This window comes from Podarcis cretensis (genome assembly GCF_951804945.1).
Source record: "Podarcis cretensis genome assembly, chromosome: 1".
Classification (NCBI taxonomy): Eukaryota; Metazoa; Chordata; class Lepidosauria; order Squamata; family Lacertidae; genus Podarcis; species Podarcis cretensis.
The window spans coordinates 49,822,024-49,841,059 of NC_137170.1; the positions used below are offsets into that span (position 1 = coordinate 49,822,024).

General features: G+C 43.9%; 1 protein-coding gene across 4 annotated transcripts in view; it reads right to left on the reverse strand.

Annotated features, from left to right (window-relative positions):
* TMEM229B (transmembrane protein 229B) overlaps positions 1 to 13,428 on the reverse strand; it is a 35,836-nt gene extending 22,408 nt beyond the window's left edge. The window contains exon 1 of one of the 4 annotated variants that reach the window (XR_013843541.1): positions 13,110 to 13,172. Coding sequence is in view for 1 of the 4 variants with exons in the window: in XM_079995657.1 (XP_079851783.1) it covers positions 13,110 to 13,379 (270 nt within the window). In the remaining 3 variants the exon portion in view is untranslated. Of the gene's footprint in view, positions 1 to 13,109 lie in introns of all 4 variants that reach the window. The other 3 variants (XR_013843542.1, XM_079995657.1, XM_079995658.1) reach the window with 3 other exon arrangements.
* Between the last annotated feature and the right edge of the window lie 5,608 nt (positions 13,429 to 19,036).

Here is a 19,036-nt window from a genome sequence, read left to right on the forward strand (position 1 = left end):
TAATTTTCCTTGGTTGGCAAGGGGGGGGAGCCCTGCAGGGAGGCCTTCCATGTAGCTCCACTGCCTCCCCTCACTCATCCTCATGTGAGCAACTGGTGTGAGGGAGGGAGGCAAAGAGAAGTAAAGGGGGAATAGAGCAGCGGCAGAGAGAGAGAGAGATGCAGGCAGAAAAGAAAGGCTGGAATTGAATCTGGAAAGGGTCTAAAGCCAAGCACATAATGTAAGTTAAATGCACATAAGATGTGACTTAATTGTACATATTAGCAGCTTAAAATGCATCAACCCCGTATCCCCCTGCTCCATTTCAAGTAACTTTCTTATGTTGCTGTACACACCAGAGAGGGGTTGGTGATGTTTTCACCTGATGTACATTAGCTGATTTGTTTCCCTGCGCCAAACTCCTGTTCAGTGAAGTTGTAATGTGTGCATGCACTGTCATCTGTGCATGTGCAACACTGTCTCAAATGTACACACCTCAGCTTAACTGTGGCCTACATTTTTGAATCAGATGGAAGCTGGTTTTAAGGCATCAAACAGCATAATTTCTCAATAAACTAAAGGATACATAAGGATTGCGGCTAACCTCATGTGAATGCACTTTCAAACACCAGCAGTGGACTCTGGAGCCAGAGTCAATGGTAATGTGTACACAGCCTTCTACTTGGGTCTTGGCTGAGGTACAGGTGCACCAAAAGCTATTCACCACTGCCTTGAGAGAAACTTCTTCCTCCTTACTTGCAAAATACTGACTTTAGAGTTGAGAAGAGTTGGCGCCTATCAGGGAGAGGAGCTAATTCTCAGCTACAACACAGAGAGTAGGCAAATGGATGATTGCTTACTTAAGAGACACTGCATTGCTCAGGCAGTCTGCAAGGCCCAAGGGTATTCAGACAACAATGCAGCACAATGCCACTCTGCTTTTAATGAGACAGTAGCTAAGATAGGCCTATTTTGTGATGTATGAAGCACTAGTTACCTAAAGGGAGATGCTAATTGGACAAAAGGTGTGTGTTAGTGCTTTGGAGAACTGTATTACAGCAGAACTCCAGAACCACAGTCAGAATCCTCTGGGAAGCAACTATTAAAAATAAGCCCTTCTGGGAAATGAGACATCACAGGGGAGGAGATTGTGAATTGATGCAAGCTTTATATTCACTGGACGGAGTACACATCAGCATTCAACTGCCTAATGGCGGAGACTGCAACCACCAAGAAAAGAAAACTTGTTCCATTGTCTGGAGAAGCTGTTTTCAACGGAGCCCAGCAAAGGAAGCATGCAGCTGTATTGAGGCAATGCCGGGTTTTGAAATTTTGCGCTCCTAACAATTTTGTGCTAGGGCAATCACGCTTGTGCCCCCCCCACCCTACTGCATTAAGAGTATTAAAACAATCCAACCTACAAGGTAGAAAGCTGCAACAACCCTGTGAGAACACAGCACCCAAAACGTTTTGCTCCTTGCCTCCAATTTGATTTCTGAGAAAAAAGAGGGTAAATGGTAGAAATAATCAGCTTTGTAGCAAATCTGAATGCCTCTATTTTGCAGACTCTTCGCTTATGTTTCAAGTTTGCTGTCCCATTACAATGTAAATTAGCAAAAATGCAGGCTTTTTGAAGTCATTCCTGTGTATAAAAACAAAGCATGGAGCTGTTGACTGCATTCATATAGCTCTAAGAAAAGTGTAGGCAGGCAGCCACATTGACTAATGAAAGCATGTGCCTGTCTGGAAAAGAACCAGAACGTATGATTCCACAATCACGGGGTCTTTAAAGCAAAATGCCATAAGAACAAACTGTTGAAAAACTGAAGGACTTTAGCAAAACAAATGATGGAAGGTATAGCACTTTTATATAGCTAAAACTGAAAAGTATGGACAGATGCAAAATTAGCCCTACTATTTTGTTTTACTCCTCATATTAGGAACATAACCAATAAAGACATCATCTTCCATTTATTAACTGCACCTAGATTAGTGATTGCTAAAAATGGGAAAACTTTTAAATGAAAATCTTTTTGAAGCATGAATTTTGCAAGTATGGGACACTGTGCTTAAGGACAAATTAACCATTTCACAAAAAGAATATTGATATGGGGTGAATAAGACTCACACCATCTATATGACATGGTATCCTTCTAGGGACTTTGTTAAGACAATTGAACATGGTTTTGACCTTCCATCAATTTGTGGAACTGTATGGAGATACACTTTCATTTGACTGCCTTTCTTGGAGCGTCTACAATCATTTTTTTCCCCTGTACCACTGCTAAATTCTGTATTCCTTGAATGGGTATGTTTTATTACTTGATTTTTTAAAAACCTACAATGTGGGATATATCTTAAAAGTGATACTTGAGAGATTCTGACAGCTCTCATTCCTGTGACATCATTTCACATTTTGGCTCTTTAGCCTAGCAGTAATACATCTGAGGTTAATTTTGGGTTACTAACACTGACACAAGATCCTATAAAAACTGAATTTGTGCAACACGATATTCCATTAAAGCTTTAATTCTCATTATTGAAATTTATTATTAGCATGCTTTTGCAAGCACACCAAATGATAAATGGTACACCTTAAGACTCCAATGAACCAGGAAAAGGACCATTTTGTTAAAACCCCACCTACATCAGCTCTATCAAGGTTTAATTTAGAGTAAAAATATAATTCATCAGTAAACTCCCCTTGATCCAATAGGGATTGAGGTCAGGACACAGTTGCTTAGCAACCTAGCAGATTAACATTTCCCAACTGTTACATACTCTGTGGAGGACAGTGGGTTATTAAACGCTTCAGCAATACTCCTAGTTTTTTCACTCTTCTACTATTTTTTTCAGGAATGAGTAACTTACGGTGCTATCCTATTAGGGATGTTTACTCAGAGGGAAGTCCCTCTGTGTTCAATAATGTTTTCTGCCAGGTATGTAATTGTAGCCTTACAGCACAATCTTATACATGTCTGATAAAAAAAATTAGTCCTACTGAGTTGAATAGGGCCTACTCCTAGGTAAATGTATAATACTTCAGCCTTGGTTACTTTTATTTTACCAGCAAAGTGACTTGAAAAATTGGCATAAAGTTTTAATTATATATTTAATTATATCTTTAGAAAAACAATTACTGCTCAGTTGTGGTCATGTGTTTATTATGTGAAGTAGCTCTATTCATCACTTTTCAGACGGGCCTCACAAAAATGTTTATATATAAATATAAAGTATGTAAAAAGAGATGCAAGGATGTTGGACCAACAAGGGTATGACATCTAGATGAAAAGCACTTTAAATTATGCATCAGTAAGTTCATGTGCAGCAGGCTTTTTCAAAAATATTGTCAGCATTTCTATTCGCTCACTTAATTCATTACTTATCCCCACCCCAGACATGTATACAGTTCATTTCCTTGGTTGCTCAAATAGCAAATTAGCAATCCCATCTTCCATTTGGTTCAGTAGCAGTGAAAGGCCTTGAAGAGCTTCCTGCCCAGGCACCATACAGATGTTCTTGGTACCATCAGCTCTGAAGATCTTCATTGTTAAAAAGAGGTCAATCCATCACAAACAGCAGCCAAGCTAGACTGCACTGCGATGACTGCTTATGGGCAATCATCCCTAGCTAACAGGACCAGTAGTCAGGGATGATGGGAATTGTAGTCTCAAAACATGTGGAGGGCCGAGTTTGGGGATGCCTGTGCTGGAGGAATTTACAGAAGACATGCGGTTCCTGTCAAAGGCAGTGAGAGTTGAATTCTAGTTCAAGACCCATCGCTTAAGTCTAAACGAATGAGCATCAGTTCTCAACCTTACGCGACACAGGGAAGACAGCACATGATAGCGAAGGCGCTTAGCGGATGAGATCCTCTTTATGCACTAATCCATCTTTTATATAGAGCCTGAAGACAAGATTGCGTAGGGAGAGGATTTCTTAGGAGTGGTTGCCCAAATTACTGCACTAGATTAATTAATTCAACAGCAGGGGTCAGAACACAGGATGACATAGTTCCTTTCTTGCTTCCCTACTAACATAAATCTATTTGAGTTCTTGCACAAGCAACTTTATTCTAAAACTGTTACAAGTGAGTACTCAATGTGAAAAATATTATGCACCGTCCACTTCAGATGCCCTTGAGGCTGGTCTCTGCTTTTTGACACAGATTGGTACTCTTGTCATTGGCAAAGGAGTAAGCACTCTGAACAAAGCTCAGTGTGGCATCATTATCCTTAATTAACACATACAACAGTAACTTTTACTAATGAGCCAGAATATCACTAGATCTCTGCTTTCTTTCCCAGCTGCTGCCAGAGTTAACACATAGCTTTTAATTTCCAAATATTTCCCTTCCAACAAAGGGAAATACCGTAAGTGCTCTTTTAAAGGAGAGAGCAGGGAATTATACTAGAATGGGTAAGAATTGTAATGTTTTGGGTTTATTCTTTCCTCATTATGATACCCTCCCAAGTTGTTAGGTTTGAAACAAAAACTTTTGAACAATGACTACTGCAGCCTCCTACAAGGACCTAAGAACCTTCTGGGATCCTGTATCTTAATGTCTTCTGGAAACTGAGGTGCTCAGTGGCATGTTTTGGCTGCAGTGCTCTCAGAAAGGAAACTGCTAGTGGCAGGAAAAGCAACAGATGCCTGAATTTTGCATGAGAAGCTGAATTGAAAAGGTAAGGCCATATTATACAACACTAAGAGAAATACATCTCTCAGTGTGGAGCACTTGCCACCAAGGCTATTTAAAAAAAAAAACAAAACCAACAAACACATTTTACCATTAATGGGTATATAGTGTTTCTAGATGGCACTCTGCAGCAAGGCAAGGCAAGGTCATCCCTGCTTTATGAACCAAAATACAAAATTCAATGCTGCTTCAATGTTAAGTCATCATATCAAGTACTTCTATATGTGAAAGATGGTGCAATCTTTGGGTTAGATTACTGCAATGCATTACATGGTTTGACTTTGGAGACTTCCCAGAAGCTTCTATTATTCCAGAACACAGGTGCAAGATTGCTACTGGGAGCACTCCTAGAACATATCTGCCCAGCTCCGAAACAATTTCACTGCTAGCAAGTGCCAGCCCAGGGCATTTTGCTGTATGATGTGAAACAGTAAATGGTTCCCCCAACCCACCATACAGTGCCTCAGGCCAACCATGTTATTGATACATGAGGCAGAAGACCTCACCAACAGTTCTCCTCCTCCCTGGCAGCAGAAAGAAAGAAAGAAAGAGAAAGAAAGAAAGATCAAATAACTAAAAACTTGCCGTTTCATGAATTCCACAATCAAGTGCCTGAGGTGGTTGCCTCACCCTGCTGGTGGTCAATCTATTCCCAATAAAATTTGAAATGCTGGTGTTATATTTAAAGCCCTATACAGTGGTACCTCAGGTTACATACACTTCAGGTTACAGAAGCTTCAGGTTACAGACTCTGCTAACCCAGAAATAGTACCTCGGGTTAAGAACTTTGCTTCAGGATAAGAACAGAAATCATGTGGCGGCAGTAGGAGGCCCCATTAGCTAAAGTGGTGTTTCAGGTTAAGAACAGTTTCAGGTTAAGAACGGACCTCCGGAACGAATTAGGTTCTTAACCTGTAGTACCACTGTATAGCTTGCTTTCTGGGTACCTAAAGGATCCTCCTTCCCCACAAGTTTCTGCTTGTGCATTAAGGTCTTCAGAGCCCTTTCTCTGAATGCCTGCTCCCTTCTGGGCTTAGGCACGTGATCACCAAAGACAGGGCCCTCTTAATTGTATCAAATGCTCTCCTCTGGGAAACTCACTTGCACCTCCTCTTGTACTGTAGTTAAGATGCTAGGTGAAGAGTTACTTTACTTTCCCAGGTTAGACTTTTGAACATTTAACCTGAGCCTCATTCTATTTTGTGACGGTTGCGTTATGTTTTCTACTTCTATGCATCTTTAAAGGATGATGATTTAAAACGTTGTGTGCAAATGCGCCACCCCACTCATGACCTCCAAGGGCAGCAGGCGCTTATGTGCGGGTGAAGGTGCACGGCTGTGTCTCTGTGACACCTGGGGACAAGGCACAAGCATCTCCCTCTTCCGCTCTTAAGGAGTGTCCAAACAGGTGGCCACCGTGAGACCCAGTGTGGTGCAGAGGTTAGAGTGTTGGACTATGACCTGGGAGGCCAGAGTTCAAATCCTTGTTCAGCAATGAAGCTCACTGGGTAACCTTGGGCCCGTCACAGTCTCTCAGCTTAGCTTACCTCACAGGGTTGTTGTGAGCGGGGAAATATGGAGGAAGAAAAGCATGCATACCACTTTGACAGAAAGAGGAGGATAATTAATTAATTAATTAATTTTCTTCTATGTATGTATGAATAAATAAATTCTTCTGTAGTTAAGGTTTCATTAGTTTTCTGTTTTGTTGTACTGATTTCAAATAGGGTGTGATATGCAATTTATAAAAAAGGAATGGGTGAATGAATAGGCAGAGTGTATTGCATCATATGTTTGCGTGTCACCTGCAATCTGAAACAGTACTTTCTGGACACAAGTTTATGACTCCATCTGCTGTTGGAAAGAGCTAGCCAGAGGCTATTCAAAATCTCTGGGGAAACAATGTACTTTCCCCACAAATACTTCTTTAGATGAGATATAGGAAATTTGCTTCCCATGCTCCGCTGCTAAACACAGCTGATGTGACTATTGTTATTTGTTAATAAAATAGGTCAAAGTTTTATTCTGAGATTTAGCCTAGAATTTTAGTATTATAATTAATCTGCCCTAATTGATGTCATTTTGAGGGAAGGGGTATTTAGCAGACTGCCAGTTTATCGGTTCAAAACCTTTGCTGGATCAAAACCAGAGGAATATGGCATAGTATACAGAAGTGATGAGCAGGTTGTGGTGCAATGCAGTGGGTCAGGGAGATCAAGGTTCCAATCTGTGCTTAACCATGTAGTTCACTGGATGATCATCGACTAGTCACTATTCAAATCCCTGGTTAAAAGGGAACCTGGTTAGTTAGTCTCAACTGTGGTTAATGTCATTGACGATGTCATATTTAATTGTGATTAAGACCAGCAGGAGATGGAAGGTGGAGGAGAGGACAACAGGCAAAGATATCATGGCTGGTACATCTACAGTGGCTCAGTGAGATGCCACAGCAGTACGCTTGAAATGAATTTTCTGAAACTACAGCACAGTCTTGTAGTATACAGTGGTACCTTGGGTTACATACACTTCAGGTTACAGACGCTTCAGGTTACAGACTCCGCTAACCCAGAAATAATACCTCGGATTAAGAACTTTGCTTTAGGATGAGAACAGAAATCGTGTGGCGGTGGCGCAGCAGCAGTGGGAGGCCGCATTAGCTAAAGTGGTATCTCAGGTTAAGAACAGTTTCAGGTTAAGAACGGACCTCCAGAACGAATTAAGTTCTTAACCTGAGGTCCCTGGCAGTGGTGTAAGAATTTACTCTCACCTACACAGTAGGCACTGTGGGTTAAATCACAGAGCCTAGGACTTGCAGATCAGAAGGTCGGCGGTTCGAATCCCCGCGACGGGGTGAGCTCCTGTTCCTCGGTCCCTGCTCCTGCCAACCTAGCAGTTCGAAAGCATGTCCAAGTGCAAGTAGATAAATAGGTACTGCTCCAGCGGGAAGGTAAACGGCATTTCCGTGCGCTGCTCTGGTTCGCCAGAAGCGGCTTAGTCATGCTGGCCACATGACCCGGAAGTTGTACGCCGGCTCCTTCGGCCAATAAAGCGAGATGAGCGCTGCAACCCCAGAGTCGGACACGACTGGACCTAATGATCAGGGGTCCCTTTACCTTTACACAGTATTTTAATTCATCTTCTATGCTTTTTATTCATTTCTATGAGCAGCACTTAGGAACGGTTAATAATGGGAAAGTTGGTATGAAGATGGAAATTAGACGCTTTTGTACAGCAACTGTGAAATGAAAAATTGCAAGTTGATAACCTAAACACACACACTACCAATGCTGAGTACCATAGAAATGCCTGTTAATAAAAATGGTTCCCTTTGCAGGTTACCAGTTCAGTGGCGGATTATCACATAAATACTGCATTCCTGAAAGCTGTTTCCTTTCACTAAGTGGAGATTTTTGCTTATGTTTCAGAAGGAAGGGTGACCCCCCCCCCATCATAATAAACAGGAACAAAAGCTGCTCACTCCTGATGCCCCACCCCCCAAGTAGCTGGCATCAGGGGAGAACACAGATCTTTGCTCCTTGAATCTTTGCATTTTATTTATATAACCAATGATTGACTGGTTATGAGTATTTACATACTGCCATTTAATACAGTTTTCAGGATAGCTTGGTTTTTGCTACTGGCTTTGCAACTCTTTGCTGCCATTTTTTGTCAATCTACAAAAAAAAAAAAATCTCTTGACATGCCGTTCAAAATAACCAACACCAGCCATGTCCAGAAATGAATCTCAGGTTTTGAAAGCTGGGACCTGGAAAACTTCTTACACCTGAAGAGCTAATCCTATGCATGCTTACTAGGAAAGGAAGTTGCAATGAAACCAAGTTTCTTCCGAGTAAATACTATTCTTAGTAAAAAAAAAAAAAAAGTCTTATGCTCAGGCTTCAACCCCTACCCCAGAATGCATCCACCGAGATATAATCCAACATTTTAAACCTGGTCATAGAAGCTGGTTTAAAGCGTGCTGTAGTTGAAATTAAGCTAAGAACAGGCACTGAAATCAATGAGACTTAAGAATGCTTAGCTTTGGCTGGATCATGCCCCAGCTTGGCACTATACACTTGGTTCAGTCACTGTAGACTCAGATCTATGTATGGGTTGTCAATTTTACCATTTTTTCCTATGTTTCTCAACTTTATTCCCACAAGGAATATGTTTTGAATAATGCTTGTATTATGGAAGCACAGTGACCATAAACAGCAAACACCATCAATGTTAGCTACTCCTGCGGTCCATAAAAACCCATTGACATTAGGGTCCAAATATGGGATAAAATACAGAAGCTTTATCACTTCAAAAGGGGTTCCTCTTTTTAGATGGAGAGTGAGAAGGAAGTGAAACTTCTCAAGATCTAACCAACACACAGTAGGTTCTCCAGCAAAATTTGCAGAACCTTTCGTCTAGAAACAAATTGTTTATTATAGTACTGTATGTGTGAAGATCTGCAAGGGATCACTTTGGGCAGACTGGCTTCTAACAAAATGCCTCAACCTTCCCCCACATGCACCAGGGCTGCTGCCACTCAGACAGCTCAGCTCAGAAATGGGTGAGCACTGCTACCACCAAGACCTAATAAAGGGCTCTTGGAGCTCTTGAGCTTAAACAGTCTACAGCACGGGAAAAGGGTGGAGAAGGACTGGCTTGCTGGAGAAGGAAAGGGAGGAGCAGAGGCCTGAGGGACCTCTGTTTCCCCACAAGCTTCTTTTCCTGCCAGCAAGGAGGTATGGGAAACCCCAACAAGCTGCTTCCCTAACCCTCTCCAGGTTTTATTCAAAATAACAGAAAAGATAAACATGGGTGGGCAGAATCATACAATTTGGTAATGGACACAAAATTTAGCATCCCCCCCCCAAATCAGCTTTGCTATCTGTCTGTCTGTCTGTCTGTCTGTCTATCTATCTATCTATCCATCCATCCATCCATCCATCCATCCATCCATATATTGCATCAATATTTTAAGAGCTACAAATTCCAAGAAAAAACTGTTGATGTTCAATCAGACCAAACCACCACCATACCAAAGCAGTACACTTCCCCCCTCTAAAAAGGATGTAGAGTCATACATAAAAGTTTAGTCATTAGTTGAAGAACTTGAGCATTATGGAGAAAGCAGATCCTTGCACAATATGGTAGAAGACTCATCGCAAAGCTGCCCAGCTGGATTCCTGTTAGCACGTGATATGAATGGGAGCCAGTGTTCAATAAAGTGATCCTTCTTTGTCACACCATACAGTACATGAAACTGCTGCTTATGTTTGCCCATGAAACCTGACCTCCACGTTCTCTGTCCAATTAAAAATATATAGAGATTTCATATTTTTCCAAATCCTTGGAGATGGTCAGACTAGCTGCTAATAAACAGATTAATGAGATTACGTCTTCCTAATTGTCAGAAATGCCCAGAAGTGCTATGCATGGATCATATCTCAGTTCATGGCCAATCCTATTTTTTTCCCCAGTGACATTATGTTTGCACACATGAGTCATCTTTTCTAAAAGCAAGTTTCTAGACCTTATGGGGATAAGAAATAGGCTTAAAGATGTGTAGGGAATGCCTAATAAAAATCTCAGATGCAATGGAGGTCTAAAATGAATTTCCTGAGGTCAGGAGGTTTCTGCTTAAGTGCCTTGCATAGTTCCTACAACTTTTCATGACTAATAGAAGCAGAATAAATTATGCAATATGTGTGTGTGTGTGTGTGTGTGTGCGTGCGCGTGTGCGTGATATATACATCTCACATATACACACATATACTCACACAATTTATTTGCATTGTTGATTATATTTATGTAGGTCAGATCTAACTTATTGAGTACACATCCATCTAACTATAATTTTTCCGTACTGAGAAAATCTACTGCTATCTGACATTTGTCAAGCTGATTGTTCACAAGAATTCAATAACACCAACAGCTGTTCATGTTAGCAAATTCACCTCCATTCAAATGACAGTCCGGCAGTCAGCCATACATGAGTTTTCCCAAGGTTCTCTTTTTGTCCTCAGAATGCTAGAGATTATAGGTACTATTTTTATAGCACTGGCTATTTCTGGCAACACAATATAGTTGGTTTCAGAGCAGCACAGAACGGTATACCCATTTGTTGACAACTAGTACATATTTAGCTATGGATACAAGAGAGATGATGTACTTTTTCCTCTTTAGAGATAATTAAGTGAGGAGCAAGCAAACCATGTACCTTTCCTCCATCTATCCTATTAAACTTCTGAATACTGTACATCCTTTTGTTTATCCTGAACTGATTTAAATTAGTCAAATCAACTGAACCAGTTTCATGCGGAAAAGCATCCTAAATTTGGGTGGGATGGGAGAACAATGTATGCGATATTACTATTTCAAGTAGCTGGGCTTAATACAAACATGCTCACCCCTTTGATGACTTCCACTGTGTTTCATCACAAATATAGAAATCACCACAGGCAGGTTTCTATCCCTTTTTATTATCTCAAAATACAATTTCCACTAGAGTAAGTGTGTAAGGGAGCAGTCCTAAATATGGGAAACCAGCATAAATTATGCCAATTTAAATTAAGCTGTTGTAAAATATCCCAGATCCAAACTCCATTCAGCAGCTGGGATGTTGATGACTGAGCCAGCCTAAGCCTGGAAGAAGGGGAAACAAGCCCTTTGAAATAGAGTTTGAGTTCCAGCACCATTATTGTTGGCTTAACACACATCAAGTAATATGACTGAGCTGAATAAACTTAGGATCCAGCCTAGGTCCTGTCCCCCCTGCCCCCGCAGCTCTGCCTAGGAATGTCCCTTTTTAAGGGATAATGGCATCTTAAAGATCCACCCAGTTTAGCTCAGCCACCTAGTTCCCAGCTGAGATCCTAGCTCAGCTCAACTAGATCCCAGATCTAATCTTAGGATTGTGCCCTTAGTCTGTTGCATCAAAACCCTCAGTGAGCCTTGTGGCATCTTAACAAATGTATGAGGTTACCACCTTTCATGAGGTATAGTCCAAGTCATCAGCTGCACAGTGATCCAGTGCAAAGAAATCAAGTGATGTAGATGTGTTTTATGAGCAAGACCTAATGTTTCAGATATCACACACCAACGGTAGTTAATTCCTGTTCTCCAGCCCTATGCAGTCAGTCTCTGGCTGAGGAGGAAGCACTCTACTACCTAGAGAGGTGTGTTAGCTAAATACCCTGGTAGGGGCACCTAGAAGACAGGTCTACCACGGATACAGTAGATGCCCTTAACTACAGCCAGAAAGTAAAGACCTATGACAAACTCCAGAGAAATCACTACATTCAGTCTGTAACTGGGGAAAACAAACATGTGACTTGGTATGGCACTTCAGAGGCCAACAAGTGGATTGTGGCGAAGGTTTCCAAAGGCAACCAAGCCAGCCTAATTATCAGAAGCAAAAAGCAGGCTAAGGAGATGGTAGGAATATAGTGAGGCTAGCAGGGAATAAACCTCACTGAGAGCCAGGTGAGGCTTGGATCTGGGAGATCATTTGGTCCCAAACCCACCGCTGTCTCTCACTGGTTGGCCTTGGCAAGGGCTCCATTTCCTCTTTCAGCCTCAGTTTTCATATCTGTAAAATGAGGCTAATGGTACAGCAGTTCACTTTATGAAGAGTCGGGATGGTGAGCATAAGGAAAGGCTTTCAGCGTTTTGCAAATGAAAACCGAGAAAGAATAGTAGTTAGACGGCAGGAAGACGACTACAGAAAAGATCACATATTGACAGCTGGACAGCTGTCGGGAAGAAAATATATAGCCCGGTCGTTCGCTGGAGAATCGCGATTGGTGGTGGGGGAGCCCGAGTAATGAACAAGAACTGTAGCACTGTGCTTAAGTGCCGCTCACGACCAAGGGGGACCGGACTGCTGGGTGAGGACGGAGAGCGAAGAGGAGGAGAGCAAGAAATGCAACGCCAAGGTAGGGAAGCGCCCCGGGCTGGAGAAGAGCTCTAAGCAGGGAGACACCTCCCTTCCCCCACCCCGTCCCTTCCTGGACTGCGGAAGACGCGCTCGGGACTCGGGATCCCCTGCGAGCCGAAAGCGCGCCCAGCGCCAATCCCGACTAGCCCCCCAGGCCACCCCGCTTTCGGGCTGCTGCGCATCCTTCCCCGGGCGGGCAGCATCCCCGGCCGAGGCAGGACGGTGTCTGAGGCCGGCGAGCGCTCCGGCAGCCGGAGCCGGCGCGTGAGAGAAGCCCGCCAGGATGCGGCTCTTGCGGCACCAAGCAGCGCCCGCCCAGCAGCTCCTCCCGCCCGCCCGCTCGTCTGCGCTGCCTCCATCCGCAAGGGACTCCCCGGAGACGGAGTTCCCTCGGAAACCCCCAGGCGGGCGGTGGGATCTCCTCCCTCGGCCGCCCCGCCACCTCGGCGCGCCCCTGTCGCGGGAAGAGGAGGCAGAGGCCTCTGCGGATGCACCTACCCGGGCGGCGGGGAGGGAGGTGGGCGAGGAGGCCCCGGCGCAGGTGCTTGGCGGCGATCCGGGACGCGGCTGGGCTGGGCTCAGCTCCGCCTCTCCGCGCTCGCCTCCATGGAAGCGTCGCGGCTCCGGCTGCTCTTCCTCTTCTTCCTCCAGCTGCGCCGGCTGCTGCTGCTGCTTGTGCCGCCGCCGCCGCCGCCGCCGCGGCAGCTGCAGCCCCAGTGTGCCAGCGAAGAGGGACCCATAGCGCGGCTGCGGGGCCCGACTGCACATGCTCCCTCTCCTGCCCCCGCCCCCTCGCTTAACCCTTCCGCTGCCGCGCCCGCAAGAGGAGGGAGCGCGGCGAGGGAGGAGGGAAGGCGGCCGGGCGCCTCCGCCGCCGGGTCGGCTTCGCGGGCGGGGCGCGGCTCTCTTCTGCCGCCCGAAAGCGCCCCCGCCGCTCCGACCCTCTCGTTCGCCGCCGCTGCCCGGATTGGCTTGGCGAGGCGCAGCCCGCGAAGGGTTACTTCTTCTCCTTCGGGTCCTTTGTCCGCTACATCCGCTTGCTTTGAATAATTTACCCGGCAGATTTGCAGGCGGCGCGTTCCTTCCGTCCGGCAACCGGCAAGAGGCCCAGAATCCCCGGGAGTCCCGAGGCCAGAGGATGGGCCTGGAAGTGACCCGCCTAGGAGTCAACCATGCCAGATCCGGCGTGGTGACTGGAGACGATGTGGCAAGAGAGACGAATCCTCCCTTTGCCAACATGCCCCGGAGCTGCCACCCATCCATATATCCTGTTCTCATAGTGTACCAGGGATGTCTGGGATAAATTCATGCATTACCTGGTACTTCCCCACCTGCTTCTAGGAGTCCTGGGGGATAAGGCTATCTATGGCTACTGGAGAGGGTGGAATTTGGCATGGGCATAACCAGGATTTTTGTTAGGGGAGGGCAGGCTTTTGTTAGGGGGGAACAGAAACTAAGATTTGTATTGATTTTAGATTTTTATTGATTATGGGGGGCAGCTGCCCCCTCTGCCCCCTCCCTTGATCATCTTGGTTGCCCTCCTCTGCACAAGTTCCAGGTTGCCCGTGTCCTCCTTAAATTGTAGTGCCTAGAACTAGACTCCAGGTGTGATCTGATTAAGGCAGAATAGAGAGGTTCTATTACTTCCCTTGATTTCTGTTGATGCAGCCTAGAATAGCATTAGCCATTTTTGTTGCTGTATCACACTGTTGACTCGCATTAAGCTTGTGGTCTACAAAGATCCATAGATCATTTTCACATATACTTCTGGCAATCCAGGTGTTCCCCATCTTACATTAGTGCAGCTGGTTCTCCCTGCCTAAGTGCAGAACCATGTATTTGCCCTTATTGAAATGCATTTTGTTAGGTTGGGCTCAGTTCTCCAATCTGTTAAGGTTATCTTGAATCCCGATTCTGGCTTCTGCTGCATTAGGTACCCCTCCCAGTTTCGCATCATCTGCACATTTGATAAGCACCCCTTCAGTTCCTTCATTCAAGTCGTTTCAGTAGGATTTAGAATCATAGAATCATAGAGTTGGAAGAGACCACAAGGGCCATCGAGTCCAACCCCCTGCCAAGCAGGAAACACCATCAGAGCACTCCTGACATATGGTTGTCAAGCCTCTGCTTAAAGAGGGTAGAGACTTCCATGGGAGCCTGCACTCCGAGTAATTGACTCTTAGAAAAGTATTTGGCTGTTTAAATGAAATATTACCTTCACTCCAGGCCATCTGTTTTGCTGAACTGACACTCTTGTGCTATACCCTTTGCTGCAACTAAAACCCAGCCATTCAAGTTCTGAAAAATGTTGCCCAGTTACTCCAATATGAAATTATGTGTAAATGAGTTTGCAGTTGTTGATTAGCAGCTGCTGTGTTCTGTTTTGTAGGTGACTGACCAGTCTGAACTAGAAATTTACCACTGTAATCTCTCTATTCCAGCTACTTGAAATTAGAGATAAAAAGCATCTCCAGTGCCATGTCACATCAACATGTCATAAAGAAGAGTTCTAATCTCCAGTCTTTTTCTTTGCTAAGTATCATGGACCAAGTGTTAGGTCTTTGCTTAAAAGGAATGATTATATACATTTCATATTCTAATCACTTATGTGTTCACAGTAGAGTGGTTTTGCAGTCACACAGAAACCTTGCACAAAGAAAACTAGATGTCATTGAATCTAACCTAGACTTCTTGCTGACATTTACCTTTCTATTTCAAGGACTTAAAAAAATAAAATAAACAAAAGAACATTTGGTCATATGAGTGCCTGCCTGCAATGGTACAGTCCAGAACCAGATTTTCAACCTCACCTGCTGCTAGTGCTGTCAAGATGCTTATTTCCCTTCATAACCAAAAGAGCTTGCAGCTCTTTGTAGCTGGGTAGAATGAGCATATGTGCACTATAGTTGTTATAACAATTGCAATGTAAACACAGGGCAATGCTGTGGTGGCTGTGCTCCTGAATCAATTCTGTGAAAATATGGGGAGGTGTCTGCTTGTTCTCCTGCAAGGCCTGCAGCGAGATGCCACTCAGAGGACAGGCAGAGCAGCAGAACATACTGCCAGTCTAAAACAGAATAAGGAGGTTCTCATTTAGTGGGAAGCAGGTATGAGTCAGTTACTATCCCAAGAGCAAGTCATCAGGACCAAGGACAGATCATGGAGCAACTGGCTACAAGCTACGATAACCTTAAATATAGGTCCATGTCTGGTCAGTAGTTTATAGAGGGATGAACACTGTTACAGGGAAGTGTGTGGGCCTTTGATGCACCTTCCTGGAGACTATCAGCTCTTGTTAATCCTCTGGTCCTGACTAGTGCACTAGTCCCATATTTCTTGGGAATGGGGTGGCCAAGAAAGCTATCATGCTTGGGAATGGGGTGGCTAAGAAGGAATCTCTGAAATGGAGTTGCTGGTATTTGAGGGACATTCACAGGAACTAGGGTCACACTTACACCATAAAGTTAAAGCACATGGCTACTCCCAAAGGGTTCTAGGAACTGTAGTTTGCCCCTCACAGAGCTACAGTTCCCAGCACCCTTAACTACCAGTCCTAGATTTCTTGGGAGGAAGTTGTGTGCTTTAAATGTTTCCTAAATGCATGATGCGGATGTGACCTAGGGGTGGGGTGCTTCTCCTTCATTGCTTGGCGGTGATCTCCACAGAGGAGGGGCTGCTTCCTGGGACAGTCCAGTGAGTGCTCTGTAGAAGTCTCAAGGCCTTCAGTTTGCTAAGATGTTTATGATCAAGAGGTTCCCAAATAATAAGTCCTGAGCTTATGGCAGTTGCCTGGAATTGTTTGTTACTCTTTATGGGAATGTCAGAATGAAATGCTGCGATATAGGAACATAGGAAGCTGTCTTATACTGAGTCAGACCATGGGCCCATCCAGTCTGGTATTTTCCATACAGACTGTGGGTGGCTCTTCGGGGTTTTAGACAGGAGTCTCTCCCAGCCCTATCTGGAAATGCCAGTGATTAAACCAAGGACCTTTCATGTGTGAAGCATGTGCTGTGCCACTAAGCAATTGCCCTTCCACACTTTCCCTACTCTGAACGGCAGAAAATTCAGGGCAATTTTTTCTAGCAGAAACTTCCCACAAAGGCAAAACTGCAGCTGTATCCTGTCTTTGTGAAACTTTTTAATATACAGAATATCAGACTGTACAGGATTGGTAAGGAGGCAATGCAAACTTTGTTTAAGAGTCCAACAAGCTCAGTTCCGCTTATGACAATTTCCTCCTTACAGTGTTCAACAGGGAAAAGGTTTGAAATGTTTCCCCTTTCATATGTCTAAGGCATCCATGTGGTTGATCAAGCACACAGATCTAGAAGAAAGACTCCACGATTCAGTGAAATGGTGCATCCGCATCTGGTTTTGGGAAGAAGTTGGAGTCTAAACACTGTGGCAGTCAGTACAATATATTGCTGGTCACACAACCTTACAACAGCCTTTCTCATCCTAGTGCCCTTCTATGGCTCCCATCAGTCATGCTGGTTAGAGCTGGTGGAAGTTGTTTTCCAAATCATCTGGACAGCACTAGGCTAGGAAAGCCTTCCTTATGGTTTAATGGCTGCAGATTAATAATAATAATAATAATAATAATAATAATAATATATTACTTATACCCCACCCATCTGGCCGGGGCTCCCCAGCCACTCTGGGCGGCTTCCAACATGATATTAAAAACACAATTAAATATCAAACATTAAAAACTTCCCTAAACAGGGCTGCCTTCAGATGTCTTCTAAAAGTCAAATAGTTGTTTATTTCTTTGCCATCTAGTGGGAGGGTGTTCCACAGGGCGGGTGCCACCACCAAGAAGGCCCTCTGCCTGGTTCCCTGTAACCTCATTTCTCGCAATGAGGGAACCACCAGAAGGCCCTCGGAGCTGGACCTCAATGTCCAGGCTGAACGATGGGGGTGGAGACGCTCCTTCAGGTATACTGTCTTCTTCAAGCAAATATATTCTCTGAGAATATCATTCACTTCATTTGGTGAATTCAGATGATGGTGCTATTACCTCTGGGTTTCAATCTGTTACAACACTTAACTGTAATCTCTCTGGCTCTGTAGAACCAAAGGCTAATGAAGTTTTCTCTCTGGTGACTCCCAGAATGACAGGTCTAGAGCAGAAATGGATTTACTTCATTAGGAAGTAAATGTAGGAGTCCAGCTTCTGTTCCAGTTCATACATGAGACATTCTCTAGAAGATATGAAATTGTGACATTTAAAAACCTGAATAGGTTTTTACAGCACATACAAAATAGGTCTTGATCTCTGAAGATTTTCCAGCTATTCAAATCAGTCTGGCTTGTTTTGTGGTTTTTCCGTATGGCGGTCCTTTCAGGAGGACATCCTTCACCCTTTTAAAATGGATTTGGAGGGGTGGTGTTGGGTTGTTTTTATTTGGATTATGTATTTTGTGGTTTTATATTTTGATTTTATTCTGCGAACCGTCCTGAGACCTCTGGGTATAGGACAGTATATAAATTCATTCAATCAATATCCATTGTGTCGATGCTGGAATATATCAGCTTGTCAGAGGGCTGCAGTAGCCTGTGATTCAGTTTTGGGGCATCTAAGTGAAATAATCATGGAAATATGAGAAAATCTGTTGCTCTCTTCACAGAATACCTTTAGGCATTAGCAAAGAAAGGCAATCCATTAACACCTGTTGGTTCTGTGGCCTCACAAAGGTAAAAGTGTTTTTTGGATAACATACTGCTGCTGCAGGATCATCTGAGCTTCCCTTTTTGAAGACTTGATTATTTATTCAAATGTATGAGGTCTTACTTAGTTTTGGGAATATACATTATTAATAAAGAAATTTCATGTTTAAAAAAAACGCCTTCCAGCTATTCGCAATTAGCAGCTTCCATGAATATAAAGGACAATGTTTCATAAAACCAAAGCATTATAAAAGATAAAAGCAACAACATGAGACAGAATTTTATGTTGCCTCATTATCATCATCACCAATAATAATAAAAATAGCAGCAGAAAAACAACAGCAATAAATAGCAGCATCTAACTCAGGTTTCCTCAACCTCAGCCCTCCAGATATTTTGAGACTACAATTCCCATCATCCCTGACCACTGGTCCTGCTAGCTAGGGATCATGGGAGTTGTAGGCCAAAAACATCTGGAGGGCCGGGGTTGAGGAAGCCTGATCTAACTCAATACAGTATCTTACTTATTTCCTTACCTACATAAGGACTAACATGCAAGGTTGTCTTTGAATCGTACCTGATCTTACCAGGTTAATATGCAGCTGCTAGGTAGGTTCATCAGAGCTAGGGCAACTGAAGGGCCAGGTCTCAGCAAGAGTCATAATTAACCAGGCAAACAGAATTGGCACAAGAAAGGGCCACGGCGATAGGAAAATTTTGGGGTATGGTCAAGCAGTCCCAGGGGATGTTAT